At 39.8% G+C, this 23693-nt stretch overlaps 5 protein-coding genes across 7 annotated transcripts; 2 read left to right on the top strand and 3 right to left on the bottom strand.

Moving 5' to 3' along the window:
* Nucleotides 1-3: 3 nt before the first annotated feature.
* Nucleotides 4-3369, top strand: Vps39 (vacuolar protein sorting 39). The gene is made up of 7 exons (XM_018018967.2): nucleotides 4-296; nucleotides 362-834; nucleotides 898-1120; nucleotides 1178-1425; nucleotides 1487-2367; nucleotides 2426-2828; nucleotides 2898-3369. The coding sequence occupies exons 1-7, from the start codon at nucleotides 227-229 to the stop codon at nucleotides 3195-3197; spliced, it is 2598 nt and encodes an 865-aa protein (XP_017874456.1). The 5' UTR covers nucleotides 4-226; the 3' UTR covers nucleotides 3198-3369.
* LOC108609930 (uncharacterized) lies at nucleotides 3366-7792 on the bottom strand. Of its 2 annotated transcripts, XM_089462643.1 has the most exons (3): nucleotides 7504-7792; nucleotides 4009-5056; nucleotides 3366-3935 (listed from the first exon to the last, which is right to left on the bottom strand). In XM_089462643.1, exons 2-3 carry the CDS (start codon nucleotides 4985-4987, stop codon nucleotides 3433-3435), a joined length of 1482 nt encoding a protein of 493 aa, XP_089318769.1. In that variant the 5' UTR covers nucleotides 4988-5056; nucleotides 7504-7792; the 3' UTR covers nucleotides 3366-3432. The 2 variants fall into 2 exon arrangements, with proteins under 2 accessions (XP_089318769.1, XP_017857206.2); XM_018001717.2 differs by lacking the exon at nucleotides 7504-7792 and having other exon boundaries at nucleotides 4009-6297.
* Nucleotides 7793-18371: 10579 nt separating this feature from the next.
* Tgs1 (Trimethylguanosine synthase 1) lies at nucleotides 18372-19998 on the bottom strand. The gene has a single exon (XM_089462406.1). It carries the CDS (start codon nucleotides 19996-19998, stop codon nucleotides 18631-18633), a length of 1368 nt encoding a protein of 455 aa, XP_089318532.1. The 3' UTR covers nucleotides 18372-18630.
* Nucleotides 19999-20023: 25 nt separating this feature from the next.
* moi (modigliani) lies at nucleotides 20024-20748 on the bottom strand. The gene is made up of 2 exons (XM_018015238.2): nucleotides 20421-20748; nucleotides 20024-20360 (listed from the first exon to the last, which is right to left on the bottom strand). The coding sequence occupies exons 1-2, from the start codon at nucleotides 20630-20632 to the stop codon at nucleotides 20024-20026; spliced, it is 549 nt and encodes a 182-aa protein (XP_017870727.1). The 5' UTR covers nucleotides 20633-20748.
* A 13-nt stretch (nucleotides 20749-20761) lies between these two features.
* On the top strand, nucleotides 20762-23506 carry LOC108618974 (DNA-directed RNA polymerase II subunit Rpb4). 2 transcript variants are annotated; one of them, XM_018015228.2, is made up of 5 exons: nucleotides 20762-21021; nucleotides 21144-21969; nucleotides 22038-22498; nucleotides 22687-22955; nucleotides 23029-23170. In XM_018015228.2, exons 1-4 carry the CDS (start codon nucleotides 20958-20960, stop codon nucleotides 22920-22922), a joined length of 1587 nt encoding a protein of 528 aa, XP_017870717.1. In that variant the 5' UTR covers nucleotides 20762-20957; the 3' UTR covers nucleotides 22923-22955; nucleotides 23029-23170. The 2 variants fall into 2 exon arrangements, with proteins under 2 accessions (XP_017870717.1, XP_017870736.1); XM_018015247.2 differs by lacking the exons at nucleotides 21144-21969; nucleotides 22038-22498; nucleotides 22687-22955 and adding an exon at nucleotides 23273-23506 and having other exon boundaries at nucleotides 20835-21021; nucleotides 23029-23209.
* The last annotated feature ends 187 nt before the right edge of the window (nucleotides 23507-23693 follow it).

Raw genomic sequence — 23693 nt, 5'->3', positions numbered from 1 at the left:
CTTAATTTTTCTTTTGAATATTTTATTTATAATATAACCGCACGGCAAATCTATCAAATATTGTAAAATTATGCGATTGCTGTAGCCTTTTTGCTCGTGTGTGGGCCTCATATCAGCTGTTTGCGGACTGGGGCTGGGCTGAATCACTAACCACAGAACAGAACAGTGGCTGAATATTTGTTTTCTTTGCACTCAGGCATATGCTTACGCCAATTAAAAAAGCAAAATGCATACGGCCTACAGTGTGCAGTCCATATTAAAGCAGGGAGTTCAAATTGAAGCCATTACAGCATTTGGTAAGTAATTACCTATAATAAATAATATAATATGATCTTTTTACAAACATTCTTATGACCACTAGGTAATCATGTCATTTTGGGCACCCGGAGCGGTCAGCTCATCATGTACTCAGTGGAAAATCAAACAGACGTCGATATGCGAATGTTCAATAAGAATTTCAGCAAGAAACCTATTACGCAAATGGAAGTAGTGGCTGCTGAAAATTTGCTGTTTGTACTCACCGACAATATAATTCATGTGTGTGATGTAAGCCGGATCGAGAACAATTTTGAGTTTATGCATAGCTCTGCGGAAACTAAGGGATGTACATTATTCACAATGGATGTAGACACACGCAAGTCGATTACGGGCGAGGTGGCCACATTTATACGAATAGGCTGCGCTATCAAACGTCGATTGGTATTGTTCTTCTGGAAAAAGGACAAGCTCGCTTCTCTGGAGTTGGCCATTGAGCTCCTTGATGTCCCCAAGGCAATGTGCTGGGTAAATCAGCTCATCTGTGTCGGCTACAAAGATGAATATGTTTTATACGATGTAAGTGATGTCACTTGTTAAGAATTCAATAATCTTTACACACAATCCATTCTCCATTGCAAGATATCCTACAATCCTCCAAAGATGCACAAGCTCATACTTACGTCGTCCACTATAAGCCAGGAGCCCAATATTTGCCTTATACGAAATAGTATGCTGGGCATATCCAAAGACAACTACCTAATGCTCATCGATCTTGGCCAATACAAAGCCATAGACAATAACGTCGACACTGGCATGAACAGAACTACATTGACGCAATGGTCAAGTCCGCTATTGGCTCTAGGTATTGATACAATCTAATTCTTTGCTATACGCACTAACACTAGTGGTTTTTTTTCAGTTTGGGATGAGCCTTTTGCTGTTGGACGCACTAAAAATACCATCGAGGTGCGCAGTTTGGTAGGCAAGGACACTTTAGTTCAATCTATACCGGAGCTGAAAAATACTAGATTTCTTGTTCGCTCCGATAAGGGCATCATTTTCGCCGCCGCGTCATCTGAGCTGTGGTGTATACGCCTCGTGGACATTCGAATGCAGCGACAAGAGTTATTGCAGCAAAAGAAATTCCAACTGGCAATTGAATTAACTGTAAGCTTACTCTAAATGTGCCCCAAGCATGAGTTACGCTAATATTGCATCCATTTCTAAGGAAATTTCCGAAGAAGATGGCGTTGATAAAGCACAGACCATACGTCAAATACGTATGCTCTATGCCAAAGAGCTCTTTACCAATAAAGAGTTTGCAGCAGCCATGAAAGAGTTTGAGAAAGCTAACATTGATCCTTATGATGTGATACGCCTATTCCCTAGCTTGGTTCCGGAGCCAAAAAACACTACAGATGCTGTGGTTCCACCATCTAGTGTACCGAAGCTGGAGGATCATGACCTTGAAAATGCGTACTTGGCGCTTATTGAATTTCTGGTGCAAGCCCGTCAACGAGAAGTGGTAAAGCTGCTCGACACCAAGAGCAGCTCAAAGTCCCTACTGGAAATTATTGATACCACACTGCTGAAGTGTTATCTGCAGACAAATGATGCGCTGGTTGCGCCTCTGCTGCGACTTAACCAATGCCACCTAGAGGAGTCTGAGAAAATGTTAAAGAAACACAACAAGCTTTCGGAGCTGATCATTCTCTACGATGGCAAAAAAAAACACAAAAAGGCCCTAACACTGCTGAAAGAACAAGCGAATATTAAGGGATCAGTATTGCAGGGACATAAACGCACCATAACTTATCTTCAGTCACTTGGCTCCGATAATCTACCGTTAATTTTTGAATTTGCTGATTGGGTATTGACTGAGAATCCGATGGAAGGTCTAACAATATTCACCGACGAGCTGATCGCCGTGGAGGCATTGCCTCGTGCCAAAGTTCTTGACTTCCTGCTAAGTAAGCACAAGGCTCTCGTCATACCTTACCTCGAGCACATCATTTTCGAATGGAATGACACCAACACCCTACGTCACAATGCACTTCTTAAGCAGTACAGCGAGCAGGTGCAACGCTTACTGGCTCTGCAGGCCAAGGGGTAAGTCGTATAATTTTATATATCCCAATATTATTATTATTGTGTCGTTAATTGATAGAGAAGAAACACCCGAGCTACAGCCCTTGCGCGCCAAGATGTACAAAATGCTGGAAGAGTCGCAACATTATTCGCCGGATCGCGTGTTGGATGACTTTCCGAGCACAGTGCTGCTAGAGGAGCGGGCCCTAATTCTAGGTCGCCTCAAAAAGCATGAGGAAGTGCTAGCCATATATATACAAGTTTTCGGCGATGTGGACAAAGCTAAAGCATACGCAGAGGCGAAGTACGAGGACGATAAGGAGGTGTTCAATATATTGCTTCTCACTATACTGAAGCCAACACAACAACCACCTTATGAGGGCGTTACCTTGCATCCCGACTTTCTTAGGCCGAACAAAGATGTCGCAGTGGACTTGCTCAACACATATACCATTAAAATTGATCCCACGAAGATTATCGAAGTAAGCGCCTTTTATTTGCAGTTATCCCATGGCAATTTTTACTTACACTCATTCATTTGCTATTTCCAGTACCTGCCCGATGACATTTACATGCATGAGCTGAAAAATTATTTCGAGACGGTGGCTCGCACCCAAATGAACGAAAGCCACCAGCGTAAGATCATACGCGGCCTCCTGCAAGCCGAAGCCGCACGACTGCGAGCTTCTCTCGCCAAGGAGAAGAACAAGAGCTTCGAAATAAATGAGTCCACTCTGTGTCCCGAGTGCAGGAAACGCTTCACCAACGAAACAGCCCTTGTGCGCTACCCAAATGGCCAGGTGGTGCATCTCTCCTGCTACGATAGAGTCGTCTCGGCGACACAGCAATAACTGAACTCTTTAGTGTGTGATAATTGCATATGTACACAACTCATTATAAAATAGAGATGTATATGTAATTCGTTAAGAGCTAAGCAAACGTAATTCGTGTAATTGTAAAAGTATATTAAACTAAGGGGGAAATGTTCACTTCTAATAAATATATACATTTATATTTAAATAAGGATTTAGTGCGTATTAAACAGATTTATTTTACTATATTTACATATTTGTCTGCACGGATTGCTTATGCCTCCTCACTGCCATCCATAAGGCTATCGCCGTCTAAATCCAGGGAGTCATTGCATATAGATAAATCGGATTCGGAGGCCGCTCGACTCATTGGACGTAGCGGTAGCGATAGCGACTGTTTGCTGTCCTCATTGTCCTCTTCTAGCAAGCTCGGCGAGGCTGTGCTGCAGCCGGCGTTCAGGGGCAGCTCCACGGAAGACGTAGTGTTCGTCGATGCTGGCACCGCTGTCACTCCTCCACCTGGCAGTTGAGTTTGTCTAATCAATGCCAAACGCTGTTGGGTCAGCTCCAAATGATGCTTGCGCCATTTGATGCGACGGTTCTGGAACCACACTTTCACCTGGGCCTCCGTCAGCTTGAGTGTGTGCGCCAGGTATAGACGCTCGGGTCCCACCATGTATTGCTGGCGCTCGAACTCCGCCTCCAGGCACTCCAGCTGCTCTGGTGTGAAGATAGTTCGGACGCGCTTATTCTTCAGTCCGCTTTTTTTCTGCGAGTCTGTGAAGGCAATGAAAGAGGAAAAAATTGATGATTAATATAAAGCAAATCTCTAATGCTAGACTCGACTTACCCGACTTGAGCTTGTCACGTTGGAAGCTAAGCGAGGCCTGCTGCGCGTGATGCTGGTGGAGCTGTTGCAAGCTCTGCAGTGCGGAGGGCGCTCCACTGACGGCGGCGGCGACAACAGCGGCAGCAGCAAAATTTGCCCGCTGCTGGGAGTGGGAGTGGGTGTGGGGATGCGGAAGAGTATGTTGTACAGCGGGCAGGTAGCGACTGCCGCTGCTATCACAATTGAAGTTATTTACACTTTGGCCATTGTTGTTGTTGTTATTGTTGTTGCTGGTGCCATAACTAGTGCTGCTGCTGTTGTTGTGGTTGCTATTGCTGTTGCTGTTGCTGTTGGCACTGTTGCTATTGTAGCACTTGCTGTTATTGTTATCCTGGTCGAGAGCATCCGCACCAGCAGCGCCTCCACCTGTGCCCGCTGCTGACGTGCCGCCATTGAGCGACAGATTAATGGCATTATTATACTCCTTGCTCTGCTGTTGCAGACCTAAAATGGCGGCTATTGTAAACGACTTGCCCACATCGAGGGAGGTATGCGCCGCGGCCGCCTCAATGAGCTGCGCGTGCGACGTCGCAGTCGCCAGCTGCTCCCTGTGGTGGTTGTGTGTGTGTGTGTGCGATTGTGCCTGTGTGGGTGTTGGGAGGCCAATGGGAAGTTGCTGCTGCTGGTGCTGTTGTTGCTGTTGCTGTTGTTGTTGTTGTTGTTGCTGCTGCTGCTGTTGGTGCGACTGCAGCTCCATTTGATACGAACTTTGACCCGCTGCCGTCACTGCAGCTGCCGCGGCTGCTGCAGCTAACGCCGCCGTTGGCAGTGTATGATGCGGTTGCAGCTGTCCATGCCCATGTCCATGTCCCTGTCCCTGCCCGTGTCCATGTCCATGTCCGTGTGCATGTGCGTGTGCCACGCTGCTGGCTTGTGTGTTATGCAATGCCAGGAAGTGTGACAAGGGATTTGCGTGATATTTGGAAGGATTCTGCAACATGCTTAGTATTCGGCACAAGTCGACGACGGCAATTCCAAGCTATTCACCTCCGTCTCACTTGTTGGTCAGCTGAAAAATGCCAAGAGCAGTGTTAAATGTTAAATTGTCGCCACCTTGGCTATCCGCATGGCATTCAGCTGTCAACGACTGCAATTGCCATTGCAATTGTCTTCAGCTCTGATTATGCCCACAATTAAGTGGCACTTGGCCAACCACAACCAAAGCGGTCAGCGCGTGTAATCTGAGCTGCTTGAAGTGAAAAGGGAATTGCTGGCACAAGAGCCACCGGCGGGGATCATCATTCAAATACACATTGCCTTATCCAAAGTCCAGAATCTTTAGCTTAGCCAAACAATTGACCCAGCAATGAATGGTGGGCAGCAGCAACTGGTTGATGCAACGGCAAATGACCGCAGACTACCACACACACATGCACACGGACAAAGCCGTACGCATACGCACACACACACACACACACACACACACACACACACTCAGTTGCACAGTGAGTGCATTCATTGCACTTAATTGCAATGCTTTTCTCCTCCTCTCATTCACGCTCTATCTATCTCAGTCCCTCTCCTACTCTCTCTCTCTGTCTCTTTTTAGGCTCTCTGTCTGTCTCACTCTGTGCATCTGTCCTGCTCAGCTATTGTCGCTGTCCCTGCTGGCAATTTGATAGCCTAATTGAGACTTTGTCACAGTTTGCTGCTTAATTGTTGGCATTGCTGTTGCTGTTGCTGTTGCTGTTGTTGTTGTTGTTGTTGGACAGGTGCTTTAATATCCATCTGATAGCCAGACAGCTTCAGACACATACATATATGGGTGTACATGCAAGTGCAAATTTATACATACAAATAAATGGTATATACAAACGTGGTCAAGTTGTGTGGCTTATATTGAATAAATTAGGTTCATTAAGGCGTCTAATACAAATAACTGTGGACAGCTGAGCTCAGTAAAGACCCAGACACAACATGCAAACTTTGGCTTGCAAATTTAATAGTAGCTACAATATTTTATAATTAAAGTTAAAAATATGCATGTAAAATATCTGAACTTAAACTTAAGCTGTTGGCTAAAATACAGTAAATTAATTAAATATTTTTTCACATTATTCTAATGACAATTATAAATGGGAGTTTTGATTTAAGCATTATGTTATACAGTCGACTCTCGTTATTTCGAAATTCAAGGGACTCTTAAAATATTTCGAATTGTCGAGTGTTTAACCATATGAGTACGAATTACCGCGTCTTAGCAATGATTTTTATTTCGAATTACTGAGGGATAACTTTGAAATAATGAGAGGTTCGAAATAACGCAGGTTTGAAATAACAAGAGTCGACTGTACATATACATATATGTTATATAAGCATTATGTTACACTAAAGTAAATTATTCCTTAGGTATATAAAAGAGTAAATGACTTTATTTCCAATTTGAATCTATTGATTTGTATTTCATAAACATAATGTGAAAGGTTATTACATATATGTTTTTTTAATAAATTTTAAAAATATTTTTTAAATATATTTTCAATATAATGAATACACAATTTTGTAATAATAGATTTTCTCAATATATTATCAGTATATTTTTAGTATATATGCAATATGTAAGCGCGCATATTAACTGCGATTTTTTTCTGTTTTATTAAATTAATGTACTTGTAATTATTAATGCATCGTTAAAGATCTATCATCAAATAAGTAAATGGACTAATTAATACTATATGAACTGATATATATGCAGATAGTACTATAAAGACAAGAACTTTCAAAATACCTAATTGTTGTTAAACTTAATCAAAATATAAAACAAACAAACATTTGATCAAAAGCTCATGATCCTTATATAAAATAAGTATCATATCTATTTATAATCTCATGGCTCTTGAACTTCTGATCACAGCTCTCGTATAGATCCAGTAAGATTGGATAATATTGTTTTTTATTTATTAATATTCTATTAAGATTAAATTACTAGCTAAAGAATAAGTAAGAATAAGAATAAGCTAAAGAATACAAGTAATTCAATTTTACAAAATTGAGAACAGCAACTGATTGATTTAGGCCATGAGAGACGCGAGTAAATGTAAAAATTATTTATATATTTACTTTTAAAATTTCTATTATGGTAAAAAAAAAAAAATATATATATATATATATATATATATATATATATATATATATATATATATATATATATATATATATATATATATATATATATAATACAGAATGAAATTTGGTTTATTTGGATTTGGATTAAAAAATATTCTACTTTTTGTCCATAGTAAACAAAGTTAACGCAACAAATTAATGATTCCTAATTTTGAGATTCTTTTTATTTTCTTCGCATACTTCTTATATATAATTATTAAATAACGAGTTATTAAATAACGAGTTAATTATTATTAATATGCAAATATATAAATAAATAAATTTAGTTAAATGAATTCTACTTCATTAATTTATATGAGGGCAATTTCAATTTTGAATGGCAAAACAAACCTTTTTGGGCAATTATTTATTTTAGTTTTATCCAAAATTTCCGTTTCGTATTTGCTCCAACATTTATTTAGTTCAGTTCAGATAAATAATATATAAATGTTTAGCTGCATCTTTAAATTTCTTTTGAATGTAATGCACTTTTCCACTTGAATGTCTGAATTAGCCGACGGCATAAAATGTTGCCTACAATTGCGCGCGTTTCGTCAATTACAGCGGAAGCCAAGGGAATTAAATAATCGCGCAAGCCGGAGATCTGGTCATCCTTTCAAGCCGCATGCGAACGAGAACGTGTTGCAAACTCAACTGAATTCAAAAGTTGCTGGTCGTAAAATTTGTACAATATCTGCTGCAGCAATTGTCGACGTCGACGGCAGCAGCGCTGCTTTCTCTGTGTGTGTCTCTGTGGATGCGTGTGTGTGTGTGCGTCTGCATGCTTCGTGGCTGTGATTTTTCTCATGTTCGTGTGGGATGCGGTTCGCATCCAGCTTGTTTCTGCTTTTTTCCGGGATTTACACAGCAGCGGCAGAGCAGCAGCAGCAGCAGCAGCAACAGCAGTGGCAGCGACAGCAACAACAGCAGTAGCTGCGTAACATCATCATCATTCAGATTGTCAGGAGCAACCACCAGCAGTTACATAAAAACGCAACCACCCACCCAACGAGCCACCCACCTATCGCAGCGAGCACCCTTCCATTAGCCTCTACGCCTCGCTCCTCTCAGCCCGCACGCGACTGTATGAAAAGTTATTGAAATTATGAAATAAATGGATAATTGGCTGGTTGCAGGGTGAAGTGGCTGAGCGGGTGAGTGGTTCAGTGGGCGGTGCCTTGAATTATTAACGGGAATACAATATGGCGTTGCGGTAGAAATAACATTTACTGATTAAGGAGCGCAATAATTACATCCCATAATTAATTAAATCGAACTACACGAATTTACTATATTCCCATATTTTAACACTCGGTATTCAGAGTTATTTTGTTTATTTTTGAAATTATAAAATTTTTGTTTATTTTGAAATTATAAAATATCGTTATTTAAAAATATTTATAAAAACCAAATTAATTTTTTTTAATCCTAATTTTAATTATGATTATAAAAAATCGTTTTTAATTATACCTATTTTACTTCTCATACATTAAATTTCTCGCTCGTCTTATACATGAGTGTTCGGCTTTTAAATTTACCACTTGATAAACTACAGAAAATACCAACGATCATTACCACCACAGAAACCCCAATTAGCGCCCATCAAAGTGAATCAATGCAAAAGGGAAAACGGCACGAGAAGAAAAATGGGATACCAAGTGGCTGCACGGAGAGCTCCTCGCCCGTTTGTTGGCGCAGCCTCTCGCTCCTTGAAGTTTAAATTTGGCACGAGATACAAATTTTAAATCAAAGCACGGAATTCGTTAACGCTTTTCTCTTTAGCTCTCTCTCTCTCTCTCTCTCTCTCTCTCTCTCGCTCTCATATTCTTTCTCTCTCGCTCTCTTTCTCTTGTGCTCGAGCGACGAGGCGACACGTTTGTCGTTTCAATCATCATTAGCGCTAATGTACCCACAAGAATTGGGCAGACACTTGGCATGGCGCGGGCAATGGCTGCCTGCGAGGCGGAGAGAGAGAGAGAGAGAGAGAGAGAGAGAGAGAGAGAGAGAGCAAATTGGTAATGCGGCAGCAAGAGCGAGAGAATGTATGCAGAGTACACACAGACACGAGAGCGCACAACGTATGTATATGTGCACACACACATGCAGAGGTAGCTGTAAGTGCGTGTGTGCATGTGTAAACAGCTAAAGCATTTATATATTTTAAATTATTTCGAAATTTGTTTATTTACCACAATTTTAATATTTTTGTTTGCAATCCCTTTGTAATGAAATAAGGGTAAACAAATTCCACACGTTACAAGTGGCCATGTAAAGCTGTGTGTGAATGCACATGCATATGACCGAGTATGTGTATGTGTGTGTGTGTGTACATTGCTTCTGCGCATGTGTCCGTGCATCTGTATGAAACGAGCTGGAACGAGAAGGCGTCGCAGTCTCAGTCTCAGTCGCTGCCATCGCCATTGTTACTTGGCCTTTTGATAAACTTCGCCGTTAGCGAAGGCGGCTCATCATAATGACGATAATAATGTAGTTCTTGTTGCTGCTGCCTCGCTATGGCCCTAATATTTATTTATTTTCAAATAAAAAAGCATATTTATATACGTATACATATAGCATGAAAGCGAAGGAAAAACTGGCAAGCATGGGATGGAAAAACTTTTTTCATTATGAATTATTACGCAAATTTCTGGAATGGGGAGCAGCACTAGAGAGAAAGAGGCAGAGAGCAACAAAGCCATATTATATTATCGTGAACTGCGGTTTTCATTAGAATACAGATAAGGGTTTTAAAAAAAAGTATTGCCTACTTATCTGGAAATGTAGTAAATTGCGTTAATTGCGTGTACAAAACAAACGAAGTACATATAAAAATAAATGAATATTATATGACGTTTTCTACCATAAACTCAAGTATGTTGCCTGGCTTAGGTTCGATCATTCTTATACTTATGCTCATACTTATCCCTATACTTATACTACTTTCATATCTATCGCGTAGCTTGACTTTCTTTATCCCATCGCATTGCTCAGAAATATTTTTATTATTATTGAGCAGCACTGCGTTATTGCATGCCACCAAATACATATACATACACACACACACACATATATATACATATACTCTTTGACACACGAACACAGATTGTTAACAGCACCTTACAGAATTGATATACATATGTATATACATATTTACGCACACACACACAAGCCAATTCCGTTTTCTTCTTTCTCTCATTTTTTCTCTCTTACTCCCGCTTTTGGCAGCGCTTAATATTATTAGCTTGCTAGAGTGGAAGCGAGACAGCAGTATTAATTTGCCCACTGAACATCATTATGAGCTTAGTACAGCCAGTCAGCCATCTAGTCCGCCTGGCATCCCAGCAACCACCCAACCACCCACTCACGGAGCAGCGTCGACAACAAAATGGACTCAAAAATTTGAGCGCAGTAAAACATTTGCGGCATGTTTTTAATAATGTTGTTTATAATGTCGATTTTTTTCCTTTTTTAGACATTGTTGTTGCTGTTGCTGCTATTGTTGTTGTTGTTGTTGTTGTTGTTGTTGATGTTGCTGTGTTATCTGCCTTTTGGATGAATTTGTATAGAATGCCTTTTATGGCTTTTGGGGCAGTGGCTCGAAACAAACGCCATTAAATTTGTTTTATTTCGGTCATTTTCTCATTTGCCTCATATAACTGCAACAATTTGATAGCTGTGTGTGTGTCTGTGTGTTTTATGCGAGCATTTTTCAATAAATGCCTAGCGCAAAAATTAATTAGAAACTCATCTGGCACTCAAAAATCAAAACCCATAATGAGCGCAATTTACAAAATTCTCGATTCGCCCATTCGCCAGGCCACTTCACAAAAGCCAAATACAAACGCAAAGCAGGTACTAAGCCGCCATTTTGAGTTTTTAATTAAATCCTGTTTTGGCCAATGCAGCCATTGTTATTGTTGTTGTTGCTGCTGCTGCTGCTGCTGCTGCTGCTGCTGCTAGTGGTCATAGGCACTCCAATTTGGAACTGTGGCCACCGCTGTCGAAATGAGTTTTTGTTGCCTTCGCCCCTTGAATATGCTGCGCACCTAACCCAAAAATTAATTTCAGCCAAATAACCAAATGGCAAAACTTGCGAACGTTGCCCGTTAGCTGTTGTAATTAGAAATTTATTTGGTTTTTGATAATAATAACTGAGTTTTTGATTGCATATTATTGCTGCGCATTTAATTAAACATTTTACAGTGCTTTTTGTGGCACGTCAAGCTGAAAAATTAATATCAAACGGTGTACTATTATACTTGAAAAGTGAAACATTTTATATGATTATTATTATTAAACAAATTAAAATATGGTTACAAAAAATGTATTAACACTAATTCGAGCTATTAGCAATGGAGTACATCTGGTATTTATATTGAATAAATATGGCTACAGAAAATTAGGTAAAATTCACACTAGTTCGCACTATTAGCTATTGATTATATGAGGCATTCATACTTAGTAATAGTATTATAATTAACATATGGCCAATTCTCTAGTGGCGAATGTGACATTCGTACGTATTTGAGTTAAAAAAAAAAAAAAAAAAACGAATGCCAAAACATTTTTTTATTTTGACGAATAGTGAATCCTTTAGCTCTTGATTAGCTCTATAATTGGTGCTAAATCTGATTTTAAGCAAATGTTATTTTTCAAGATAATCATAAAAAACCAAGAGGTTCGCAGGCTACAAAAAACGTGAGTCGCTTTTTAAATGAACAGTTCAACCTGAGATTTTAGCAAAACCTTAAGTGACAATTTATTATAAATAATTTATTACAAATTATTAGAAATTGGCATCTTTACAATGTTTTTTTTTTTTTTTTTTTTTTTTTTTTTTTTGATTTAAAAATATTAAGTAGTTTTTTTTATTTTTTAGTTTTAATCAGGGTCAAAGGATACGTGTCGAATGAGTAATTGTACAGGAAATGATTTTCAATATATTCAATTTATTAATTATAGTAAAGTAGAGAAAATTCATTGCATAGTGTCTCAAAAATAAGAACAAAATGTGCAATAGAAATGCTCAAAACAGAACTTTTGCACTTGTTCGGCTTTGTATCTCAATATTTCGAGACGTATTATGATAAAATGTAATATTGGTGTATATTAGCTAAATTTGATAGATTAGTTATAGTTGAATGTTTTGGCTGTGGTCAACCTTTCTGGAGAAGTGCCCATGTGTATCATAAAATGTATATTCGCTTGCATTTGTAAATACATATAAATAAAATGAATTGAAATAAAAATCTTTTTTATTTTTATTAATGTCATATAATGCAGGAATTGTAATACCTACGAATTTTTTTTAATTGTTGATACATTTTATTTTTGAAACATTAACCGTAACTCCTGTAGTATTCGAATTCAGCGAACAAAGCTTATTTCTGAATAGGTATGAGAGGAATATGTTATGTATCCGCGCTTAGGACGATAGCCAGAACCCATCTAGCTAAATCTGTCTAGCATGCTGCCCGTGTGTTTTGTATATGCATACAATATGCAATATCTTTAACAACTCAAGTTGGCGGAGGCAAGTTTATTTGAAAGTTGGGCTGTAGAATAGATTTTTCCTACTTGTTTGATATGAGAGCGCCATATAAGCCAGGATGTTGGATATTAAAATTGAAGCAAAAGTTGAAAAAAGTAACAAATAAATTGATAGAGAATTACAGAAACATAGAGAGATAAAAAACAGTATAATTTTAATCTCTAATAAAAAAAAAATAATAAAAAAAAATAACCGTAGGCAAAAATGAATTTGCGTTAATATATTTGTGAAGAGAATGGTCTTTCAATTTCATTTCTTTTATATCTATTCTGGGATTAATAAAAATATAACATTTTTCGTACTCGTGTTTACATTTTAAATAATAAAATTCGATATGAAGCTCTAAACAAAACTTATGGAACTGAGCCTTAACCTAATTTTATGAATTCAATAGGATTATTTAAATTAATATTGTTAATGTCTAATAAAATTGTACACTAAGCTTTGAGCATTTTTACAGATAAATCTGCCAGTTAAAAGTCAACTTTTGAGGGCGAGCATCTTCGCAACATCGTATAAGAGTTTACTTTACTATTACATAATAAATATTATAGTACATATTATTTATTGAAGGAAAAAGCTTATCCTCAGCTCTCTAATTAGAGATTTCCTTGCACACCTGAGTATCGTGTTTTCGTTGCGTGTTTAGCATATTAGGCTGTCTTAGCCTAAAGCCTGAGCTGTCCGTATTGTCTAAATGAAATTGGCTTGCAACTAGCATATACTATTCTCCAATGATAATGATAATGCTAACGGTAATGATGAGGAGAGAAGGACAACTTTCACCTTAAGGTCGTGGTCATCTTGGGACCGACTCACGCTCGCACATTAGGGAAGGGGCTGGTCCGACAGATAGACAGACAGGAGCCCTTGATTCCAACGGTTTCAGCTCAGCTTTGTTGGCTGAACAAAAAACACCCTCGTAATCGCGACGCATTCGCTTTGCTTTGCTTTGTTTTGCCTCGCTTCGCCTCGCCTTGCTTCTGTTCTATTCGTTCATAAAGCGTTGGAAATTATGGAAATTAATTGAAATTCCAAGCGTGCCGTTTGCTCTTTTGGCCAAACCAACAAATTACCATCATTATGCCTGTGCCCAAATGCCACCCGTACCCCGCTCATCCACCCAACCTCAGCGAAGAGCAAATGAGACCCTTTGAACTAGCCTAATTTTAGGCGCTGCGGTTATGCATCTGTGTGGGTTTGTGTATGTGTGCGCATATGTGATTGTCCTCTCTGTGTGTTTGTATGTGTTTTTTGTGTGTGTTACAAAGTGCATTACATTGCCATTTAATTGAGCTGATTAATTATATGCAGAAGCGGACTAAAAAACTCTGGGCGGAAGGACATCGACTGATTGACTGTCTGTGCTCACTTCACTCGCTGCGTCTCTGCCTCGGTGCCTGAATCAAGCATTTGGTGAACATATTTTGGAGCTGAAAGCAGCCCTGTTAGGCGACGCGTCGAACGACCTCAGCGTCATCAGCAGCAAAAAGTCATATTAAAAATCATTCGCTTGTGAAGATCAAAAGCATTCTTTTTCACCGAAATGCCACGGAAAATGATGTCGGGGGTTAGCGTAGGCGGGGATGTCAGGGATGCGGAAGTTATCTGCGCGCCCATGCCCACCCAGTCGGACAGGCCGCCCGCTCGCCTGTTCGCCTTGCTCAAGCATTCAGCCAAAAGGGCATAACACACACACATACACAGAAAGCTTGCCTGCCTACCTATGTATGTATGTATATATACACAGAGATGCCAACACGTTTTAATCTTTTTATGCGCTTATTTCTCGCTCGCTGTTTTTATGTGTGTGTGGTTGTGTGTGTGTGTGTGTGTGTGTGTGTGTGTGTGTGTGTGTGTGTGTATGTATTTATTTATGGTTTTTCGTATTCAACCACCAAAGTAAAAACATATTGTGTGAGTGTGTGTATGTGTGTGTGCACATTTATTAAATATTATTGCTCTTATTTTGTGGATATACTTGGCATTTTTTATTGCTCCGAGACAAAGTTGGTATTGTTGTGGTTGCTGGTTTGTACGCAAGTGCTCGGGCACTGCGTTATTGTTATTGTTATTGTTATTGTTATTATTATCGTTGTTGTTGCTGCTGTGGTTGTACGTATATATGTATATATATATACATACATTGGGCAACGTTTATTAATTTTAATGCCCAAGCAATGAATAACGGTTAATCAATAAGTCAAACGTGCCGCCATTTTGGAATAGTTTCATGCATTCCCATTCGATTGTCTTTCATTGATAGCATCGAAAATATATATCAGCTATATGATTACGTTATTAAAACAAGTAAGAAATCTCTAGTCATAGTGCCAACTAGGGAATACCCTAAGCACCAGCTGATCTACGTAAAATATACACCAAAGCTTGTATCAAGATTGTGTGCAAAATACAAATACAACAAGTTTCGAACTAATACTTCTATAATAGTATCTATTGAATAAATTAATAAACATGCACGTAATGTGTATTGAAGTATTTTTATTTTATTCTATTATTACAATCTCCCAAATATCAATATAAAATATGGGTAATATGGGTAGAGTTCAACTGATATGTCTTAACTCAATCAGAATACAGCGTTTCTACAGCTAAGATTGGTAAATAACCAGAGCACTCATTTTATTTTATGTAAAGCTCATATGATTAAACGATTATTTACTGTATATCAGTTCAATAAATAAATAAAAAAAAAAAAAAAAAAAAAAAAAAAAAAAAAACAAAACAATTTATTTCATTGCGATAGAGTGTTTTGTCTGGTTAGCACTCAAGCTCAAATGAAAATGAAATTGTTTTTAGAGCTTAAGCTTAAAATCGCTACGAGATTCGTACTGTTCACACAGTTAGGAAATGCTGTAAAGAAAAGTAAATGTTAATAAAAGACAAACAAATTGCGTCACGCGTCAATCGAGGCATTATCGGCTACTTAAATCTATGTAGGACTACACTGTCTGGTACCGTAATTGCTGAGGGGTTGACATATATATATAAAAAAAAAAAAAAAAACAAATTTCAATAATAAAATGCGAAGACCAAGGATATAAGAGCAATATTCCTTTGAGTCCGTCGTCGTTGTTTATATGGCAAATATTTTATTAGAAAGCAAACACGTGTTCACAGCTCATCATCTCCCGTAATCGTGAGTGGTGGCGCCTGCCTGGGCAAAAACAAATTAAGTCACCCTTTTATTACGCTATTTAATTTTAAGCGCAATATTGTCAACGGTCTTGATAAATGGTCGCTCCGCCTCTCCCCGCACCGTACCATCCCACCCCGTCGGAGAAGTCCAACTGCAGCTCTGACTGCATGTTTGATCTGTAATTTGTGCCACTTGACGAGGGCTAAGCTCCTGCCCAAACCTAAACGCCAGGGTGGTTTATTTGTGCTACAAGTTTTGACAGTATCAAATGCGATTACGCCGTGAACGAAGCCCACAGACAGTGGAAAATGCGATTGTGCAGGTGCAGCCTCTGCGCGCAGCTAATTAACCATGACGAGCAGCCGGAACAGACCGAAATTCTCATTTAGAGCTGATTTACGAGTAAAAAAACCTAAAATCTATATACACATACTATGCAACAAAAATCAGATTAATAATGTCTTAGTATATTGGAATTGTTCAATTCCATTTCACAATAATAAAATACGTAAGAAAGGTCTAGTCGAGTACTAAATGTGCTCGACTACGAGATCCCCTGAACTCTTTGAGGCTCTGACATTTCAATAATTCTTCGCACAAATAAACACAAGCTGCAATCAGTGTCGCCAGTTTAGCCGATTTCAGCTAGATCTAGCCAATTAAAAAAACAATAGTATGGAATTAAATGCCAGAAATTGAGGCTGACTATGTAGAAGTCCTAAGAAAACAATATAACAGAAGTAGGCAGTAGTTTCTTCTGTTATTTAATAATTATAAATATTAATGTATATATGCTACATATTTAGCATATCACACATATATGTAACGAGTAATGAGCGTATCCCTTTTAATTATACTTGTTCGTCCATATATCTGTTCGTATGTATGTCTGCATATCTCTCTGTCCGTCTCTCTGTCTAATTCACAGTCTGTCTCTCCATATGACTCTCTGGATGAAGTAGAGCTACAGAAAATCATTTAAATTGTCTATGTGTATGTAGTAGTATTCATTTGATATTTATATTTAAGTTGCGAAGCTAAACTGAGCACCAGAGAGCACCATTGCTCACATAGAGCTCGGCTGCAACGATTCCTACGAAGCGAACGAAGCTAAAGTGCTTGAGGCAGCAGAGAGTCTTCTGATTGGTTACTTTAAGTTCGACAGCCACGATCTCTACCTGGCGCCGGCTCAACATTTGAGCGTGACTTAGTGACTGAGTGAAAGTTGCCCTATATAAAGGGCAGCAGCTGTAGCATTTCTTCAGTCGCCCAGGGCTGGTGGGGGTCAATCGTACAGTGCAATAAAGTGAAGTGATGTGAAGTAATCGTTCAGCTGAGCATTAAAGACTGTGAGAAACGCTTGGAGAAAATACATATATAAATATGGAGATATACTAAGAGGAAATAAATAAGAGCAAATACTAAGAGGAAATACTAAGAGAAAAACTAAGAGGCAATTTTAAAAGGAAATATTTGGAAGACATTCTGGAAAGACAAACTTAGTGGAAATAATAAGAGAAAATACTAAAAGGTAATGCTAACATAAATAAGAAATACTTGAAAATAATAATATACTGAAAGTATACTTATATAAATTAAATAAATTTTTGTTATATAAAAATCACATCTAATCCTAATTCATTTTTTTATTAAAAAAAAAAAAAAAAAGAATAAACCAAAAGTATTTATTTTACTCATCTGCAAATAAAAAAGGCTGTTAATCAAATAAGAAAAACAATATAGTTAATGAGTAAAATGTAATAGTTATAGTTAATGAGTAAATGTAAGAATACTATATCACAAATAATGGTCCCTGCTATATAATATTTCACTCAATCAAAATAATCCACTTAAAACTGCTAAAGCTACATTCGGCTGAATGATAAGTTTATCAAACTAATTAGGGAGCAGGAGCGAAAATACTGATGATGATATCCAGGGAGAGCAGCGTTTGGCCATTTAGGTAGCTGTAAATTCCGCAAATACAGCCCCACCCAAGGATGCTCTAAGTATGTTGTTAACGGCGAAAAGGGTTGTTGCTGTTGCTCTTGTTGTTGTTGTTCGGTCTACGCTGGAATTTATGTGAAACTTTTGTGACATGGAACATGTTAATTGCCCCCGCACGGTTGCCAGGCTTAGAGTTGTTTCACAAAGTTCTTAAAAATAGACGCCCGTTTAGTTCCGTTTGCGTTTTTAATTAAAAGTCACATTCGGACCAATGGAGAGGAGGGGCGTTACGGTTATGACCACTGGTCACTGCAATCTTACCACACACAAACTGAGCGGGGCTGCACAGGACACGGAGAGAGCGAGAGAGAGAGAGGGAGAGAGAGAGAGGGAGAGAGAGCAGCATGTTTAAGCTGTCTAAATTGGATAAAGTCCTTACGCTCTGCCCGGTGACTTGGCAACTGTTGTGCGAGCAGAATGGTGCATCAACAAAGCGGGATTTGCCAGAAAGAGTCGCAGCAGTCGCACAGTCAAATTGTTATCAATGCGGTTACAATAGAATTTAAGACCTTTGAAAGAGCCACGAACAGTTTAATCCAACGTATAAAAACTATAATTATGTCTAATCACAAAAAGTGAACAATGTGCTTAATTTATGTAAGTAAAGTCTATTTACATACTTAAATCTAAGACTCATTAAATTAAAAAAAAATAGAAATTACTAATTGAGTAGTACAACTGATCGACATTAGCTTCTTTTGCTATATGTAACACGATTTAATCCAACGTATTAAAATTTACCCCAAATTTATGCTGACAGTCATTTATCAGCCTTCTGCCGTTGTTTCTTGACCAAGCTCTTGCCATAGTAGGCTGTGATTGCTACCAGACGCGTATCCAAATAGTTGTGCTCCACCTCGCACTGCTCACCCGCATGCGTGAGCGCAATAACCTGCTTAATGTTGGAGCTGCGTGGCAAAAAGAATCCAATGTTCTCCGTTAGCCGTCGTGCATGCTCCATCAAGGGACTCGCGCCCAGCGGCAACAAATTCTCTTCAATATCAAAAGTTTGCTGTTTCTGATAGTCCGGTCCACCCCAGGGTGGGCTCAGAAAAATCGCATCGGGTCGCAAACGTGTGGTGCGGGCAAACTGCAAAAAGTCCGCATGCACAAAGTCAATCTTATGGGCCACACCATAAATAGCCGCATTCTGTCTGGCCATTGCCAATTTCTTTAAGTCAATGTCGATGGCAATCACGCGGCCACAGGTGTTGGCGAATTGTATGGCATTGCCGCCACAGCCGCAAAATGCATCCACAATGACGTCGCTGGCGAGACGTCTAGCCGTCTGCTTGGCAATCTTCTCTGGAGTCACTGAGAACCAGCTTTCGCGATCCAAGAGAATGCCCTGATCAAAGCGTGAAAAAAGCGAGAAGCGCTTGAACCAATACTTAAGCAAAAGGTTATCATCTCGCATGAATTGGGGGATTTTTGAGTTTTTTTGTCGCTTTGTTTTCTTAATTGCTCGCGACTTGACGTCAAGCTGAATTTCATCCTTTTGATTGGACATGCTTAAACGATTGGAGTCGCTCTCACTCTCAGATTCACTTGGTAGTTGCTGCTTTGGCTTTCGTCGGTCGTTTGTACTCCTTGCACCAAATGATGTGGGTAATCCGAGCAGTTTTAGCTGCTGCTCCTCGCCAAGAGACTCTTGATCGTCGTTATTGTTTAGGTATTCCTGATCCGCCTCGCTGCATTCAGTACTTGCTGTACTGGCGTCGGTTTGATGTATTTCTAAATACGAAAACTGATCGTCTATATCGCTCAAGATTTGACCAACATCTTGCAAACCATTATGCAAGTCCCGTTCGTAATTCTCCAAGACACATGAAAAGATGTGCCAAAAATGTGCGCGTTGATCGTGGGCGTGTTTTATCCACAACTCTTGCCAAGCTGCTTGTTCCTCGGCAGTGGCTAACTCGATTGCCTCCTTATATTCCGGATATTGTTTGTGCCACTTCTCCTCCAGAAACTCGTAGCCTTCGCGTTCCCAGAAACTGAGCCAAGCCGATTGCTGTAACTCCTCTTTCCACAGAGGATCCAAGTTTGCCGATTGCCGGTCAAACACTTGAGAGAATGTATAAAATTGAGGATTGCTTCGTGACGTGGTCAGAAAATGAGAATGCATTTCATTGGCTCTTCTTGATATCTGTCTATTTGCACAGCACACGAATCTCAAGTCGACGTTGAATTAACTCCTCGGCCTGGTTAATCCGACTTGAGTGCCATACGTACAGCGCAGGCTTGTGAGTTTTCTGCACGTTCTCTAATAACGTGGACCTCTCTTTGCCGCTGTCGTCCAATCGGAGCAATTGCTCGTGTAAACCCCGTGTGGTCAAAGTGGGGCTATTCGGCTTTTGCACGTTGCATAGCACAATCTCGCCACGCATAATACAGTACGCTCCGTTAGCCAGACTTCCTGTGCAGCTGTTCTCGTAGCTGAAGTTCAGTAGGAGCAGGGACACAGCGCCAGTAGGCAGCTTGTATACACTGTGAAATAGTGGTGAAGGATGAGTACAAGCATGTGTTAAAGCATATACAGGTAGTTACCTTGGCAGGTGTGGTATCGACACGTTTTCCAGTTTAAAATTATCCGGAATGGCACAAAGGCGTCCAATGACGGCACACTTTCCGTAATGGATCTGTCGGTAATCGGGTTCCAGCACCAGCTCCTCAACAAGCAAATATTTGAAGAAGTCACAGTATTTGGGAAGGTTTTCTGCTGGATCGTTTATGGGCGGCGCAACCTCAACGTCGCTCATCACTTTCCAACAGCGAATACAAGAACTTCAGAACCGTTTGCTGCTTCAATATATGAATAACACCAGAAATGCATGCCGCTAAATATTGACAGTGCTGTATAACGTAAAATCGTTCTCGCATATCACGGGTACTTTATGGGCGCAGTGACTCTAGAAAATATTTGGCAGCCCTAACTAGTAGCAGTGTTGCAAGACGCTACAATCGCAGGCGTCTGTTTTTGCAGCCCTAGTACTAGTAAAAAAGCGGCATTGCGTGAAAACAAATCGAACTTCGCAAATAATTTTTAAATCTTATATATCAGCCTATAAATAAAGTTGAACCAACATGTCGTTTATGAACCCAGTGGACATGGTCGATGAGGATGCAGCAGACCTGCAGTTTCCAAAAGGTAACAAAAACAAACGGGTCAGCAGCCCAACTAGCAACTTACAAGTGATGCAAACCAAGTGCCACGGGGTCCACATGGCGCGCCATGTACACCATAGCAAACATTAAATTACTTCTTTACAGAGAAAGCTAACAGTCATGAGGTCATGCGCTCATCTGTCAGGTTTGCTCGTGCCCGCGCTGATAGTCAAACGAAGCGTGTAACGATTCATTATAATCACCTTGCATTCCACAATCAGCTCGGTGAAAATGTAGACAGAGCTGAGAATAAGGATAGCGAAGCCGAGCACTCGGGCTCTACTCTATGTGCAATGTGTCGCTGTTGCCTCGCAGAGCCATATATCAAGTGTGCCGAATGCCTGGACGTCCTAATATGCTTGCAGTGCTTTTCACGAGGTCGCGAAATCGGGAGTCATCGCAACAGCCACGCCTACATTATAGTACGAGATGATATTCAGGTGTTTGCAAACGATTCTGGTTGGGTAGCACGAGACGAGCGTGCACTGCTGCAAGCTTTACACAAAAATGGCTATGGCAACTGGGATGCCATAGCCAATGCACTTGAACGACGTTTCTCACCAGAGGAGGTACGACGACACTATCACGATTGCTACTTCGGGGGCATCTTTGAACGGTTGCTCGGGTTGCAGCATGCACGAAATTGTTACCTGCCCGAGCGGATGCCGTATGTATTCAAAATGCGATCCCTGGAGCCGCCTCGGCATGATGACATATCGTCGATTCAGTTTAAAATCAATGCAGGATATCGATGCGCACGCGGAGATTTCGACACGCCCTACGATTCCTCTGCTGAGGGTCTGCTTTCAGTGATGATCGAACAGCAAAGAGCAAACGCTGATGATGACTCACTTGAGAATGACTCACCAGATCAGCAGTTAGTGGAGGAACTGCAGTGTGGACTAGTCCGTGCTTACAACAATCGTCTGAGGTAATTTTGAAGCAGCTCCATTTACTGAAACCTGCCCTAATTACTAGCCAATGCCAATGTACTTTTAGAGAACGCCAGCGACGCTACAAAATTATGCGTGACCATGGTCTCATTCTGCCAAATCGCACTGTCAGCTGGATAACCAAATATGTGAGCGCTTTTCGTAGCGATGTCAGCTGCATGCGCTTCCTTGCCCTCATGCAAGTTTGCAAACCCTTTCAGTTCGATCTGCTGGTGGAGTCGTTGCGCAATTATCGCCAATTACAAAATCGACTCCACTGGCTCTACGATATACGGCAGCATGGCGTGCGCACTCTCTACGGCGGCGCACTTTATACGCGCCTTTACAAGCAGCGCCAGCAGGCTCAGCGGGATTATGCACGGCAACGGCAAAACGATGCTTACGACTGGCAGCAATTGGTGCACCACTTCGAAAATAACCAGAATGTTGACCAGCTGCCTCAAGGCAGTAGCTCCAGAGTGTATATGCATTGTCCGCGTCGGAAGGCTAGTCCAATGGATATTTCGGGTAATCAATTCAAATATGTTGACATATTCATATATTGATAGATATTCAGTAAAAATAAATATATGTATAAGAAATTCATTTGTATAGTGAATGTATGCATGATTATATACCTTTTGGCCATGTATAATATTAAGCTTATTATTAACTATCATAAACCTATCCACTGACAACAACATTTTTCTTTTCAGATCTGCCAGGATACTCTAAGCTAGATGCAGGAGAACGTACACTTTGTAGCGTGGCGCGTCTAATACCACAGGCCTATTTGGAGCACAAAAATCAGCTTATTGCAGAGCAAGCCAAGCTGGGGCATCTAAGGCTGGGCGATGCACGGCGACTTATTAAGATCGATGTTAACAAAACGCGTCAGATTTATGATTTCTTGGTGGAAAATGGCCACATTCGACCTCATACTTTTGGCTAAACTTGTAGCATTATATTCACTTGCATCTCACTTGTAAATTGCAAAGAGAACTGAAATATTTCGCAATATAATTTATTCTCATATACCGCATGTTGTTGTCTTCCAGAGTTCGAGAATGCTGAAACACTGCTCATATCGGAGGTGCACATGTTACTGGATCATCGCAAACGGCAAAATGAATCCGCAGACGAAGAGCAGGAATTTTCAGAGGTCTTCATGAAAACCTACGCCTACACAGACAGTTTTCGCAAATTCAAGAATAAAGAGACCATTATGTCCGTACGCAGGTAAACACAAAATGCCTCTCATTACAATAAGCATAACTTCTGATTCAATTTTGTTTTTTCTAGTTTACTTATGCAAAAGAAACTGCACAAATTCGAACTTGCCGCTCTGGGCAATCTCTGCCCGGAGGCGCCGGAAGAGGCTAAGGCTTTAATACCTTCTTTGGAGGGTCGCTTTGAAGACGAGGAACTGCGCCAGATACTTGACGATATAGGCACTAAGCGCAGTTTACAGTACTAATTGCTTAATTTTGTAGTAAATAAATCAACTAATATATATTCGTTTTAAGCTTACAAATATTTATACCTTGTTTGCATTTCACGAAACAAATTTATTTATTTAGAACATTTTCAGCATATTTACTAAGCTCACAGTAATTATCCTGAAAATTATTATCGTAAACAAATTATGTGGGATTTTTAGCTAATTTAACAAACGTTTTCAGATTAAGATTATTCTCTATCAGCAAAATATGAAAATAGCAAC

This window comes from Drosophila arizonae, chromosome 2 (genome assembly GCF_054131065.1).
Source record: "Drosophila arizonae isolate 15081-1271.41 chromosome 2, UAZ_ARI_1.0, whole genome shotgun sequence".
Lineage (NCBI taxonomy): Eukaryota > Metazoa > Arthropoda > Insecta > Diptera > Drosophilidae > Drosophila > Drosophila arizonae.
Note: the sequence above shows the minus strand (reverse complement) of the source record. Positions and strands in the feature narration are given on the sequence as shown.

Bases quoted from the DNA above. Each gene is read 5' to 3' on its own strand.
- Vps39 (XM_018018967.2), top strand. From the start codon at position 227: ATGCATACGGCCTACAGTGTGCAGTCCATATTAAAGCAGGGAGTTCAA. The intron at 297-361 runs GTAAGTAATTAC...TATGACCACTAG, and splicing joins TGAAGCCATTACAGCATTTG to GTAATCATGTCATTTTGGGC. The intron at 1,121-1,177 runs GTATTGATACAA...GTTTTTTTTCAG, and splicing joins AAGTCCGCTATTGGCTCTAG to TTTGGGATGAGCCTTTTGCT.
- LOC108609930 (XM_089462643.1), bottom strand. From the start codon at position 4,987: ATGTTGCAGAATCCTTCCAAATATCACGCAAATCCCTTGTCACACTTC. The intron at 3,936-4,008 runs GTAAGTCGAGTC...TTGCCTTCACAG, and splicing joins ACGTGACAAGCTCAAGTCGG to ACTCGCAGAAAAAAAGCGGA.
- Tgs1 (XM_089462406.1), bottom strand. From the start codon at position 19,998: ATGCATTCTCATTTTCTGACCACGTCACGAAGCAATCCTCAATTTTAT.
- moi (XM_018015238.2), bottom strand. From the start codon at position 20,632: ATGAGCGACGTTGAGGTTGCGCCGCCCATAAACGATCCAGCAGAAAAC. The intron at 20,361-20,420 runs GTAACTACCTGT...ACTATTTCACAG, and splicing joins TCGATACCACACCTGCCAAG to TGTATACAAGCTGCCTACTG.
- LOC108618974 (XM_018015228.2), top strand. From the start codon at position 20,958: ATGTCGTTTATGAACCCAGTGGACATGGTCGATGAGGATGCAGCAGAC. The intron at 21,022-21,143 runs GTAACAAAAACA...ACTTCTTTACAG, and splicing joins AGACCTGCAGTTTCCAAAAG to AGAAAGCTAACAGTCATGAG. The intron at 22,499-22,686 runs GTAATCAATTCA...TTTTCTTTTCAG, and splicing joins TAGTCCAATGGATATTTCGG to ATCTGCCAGGATACTCTAAG.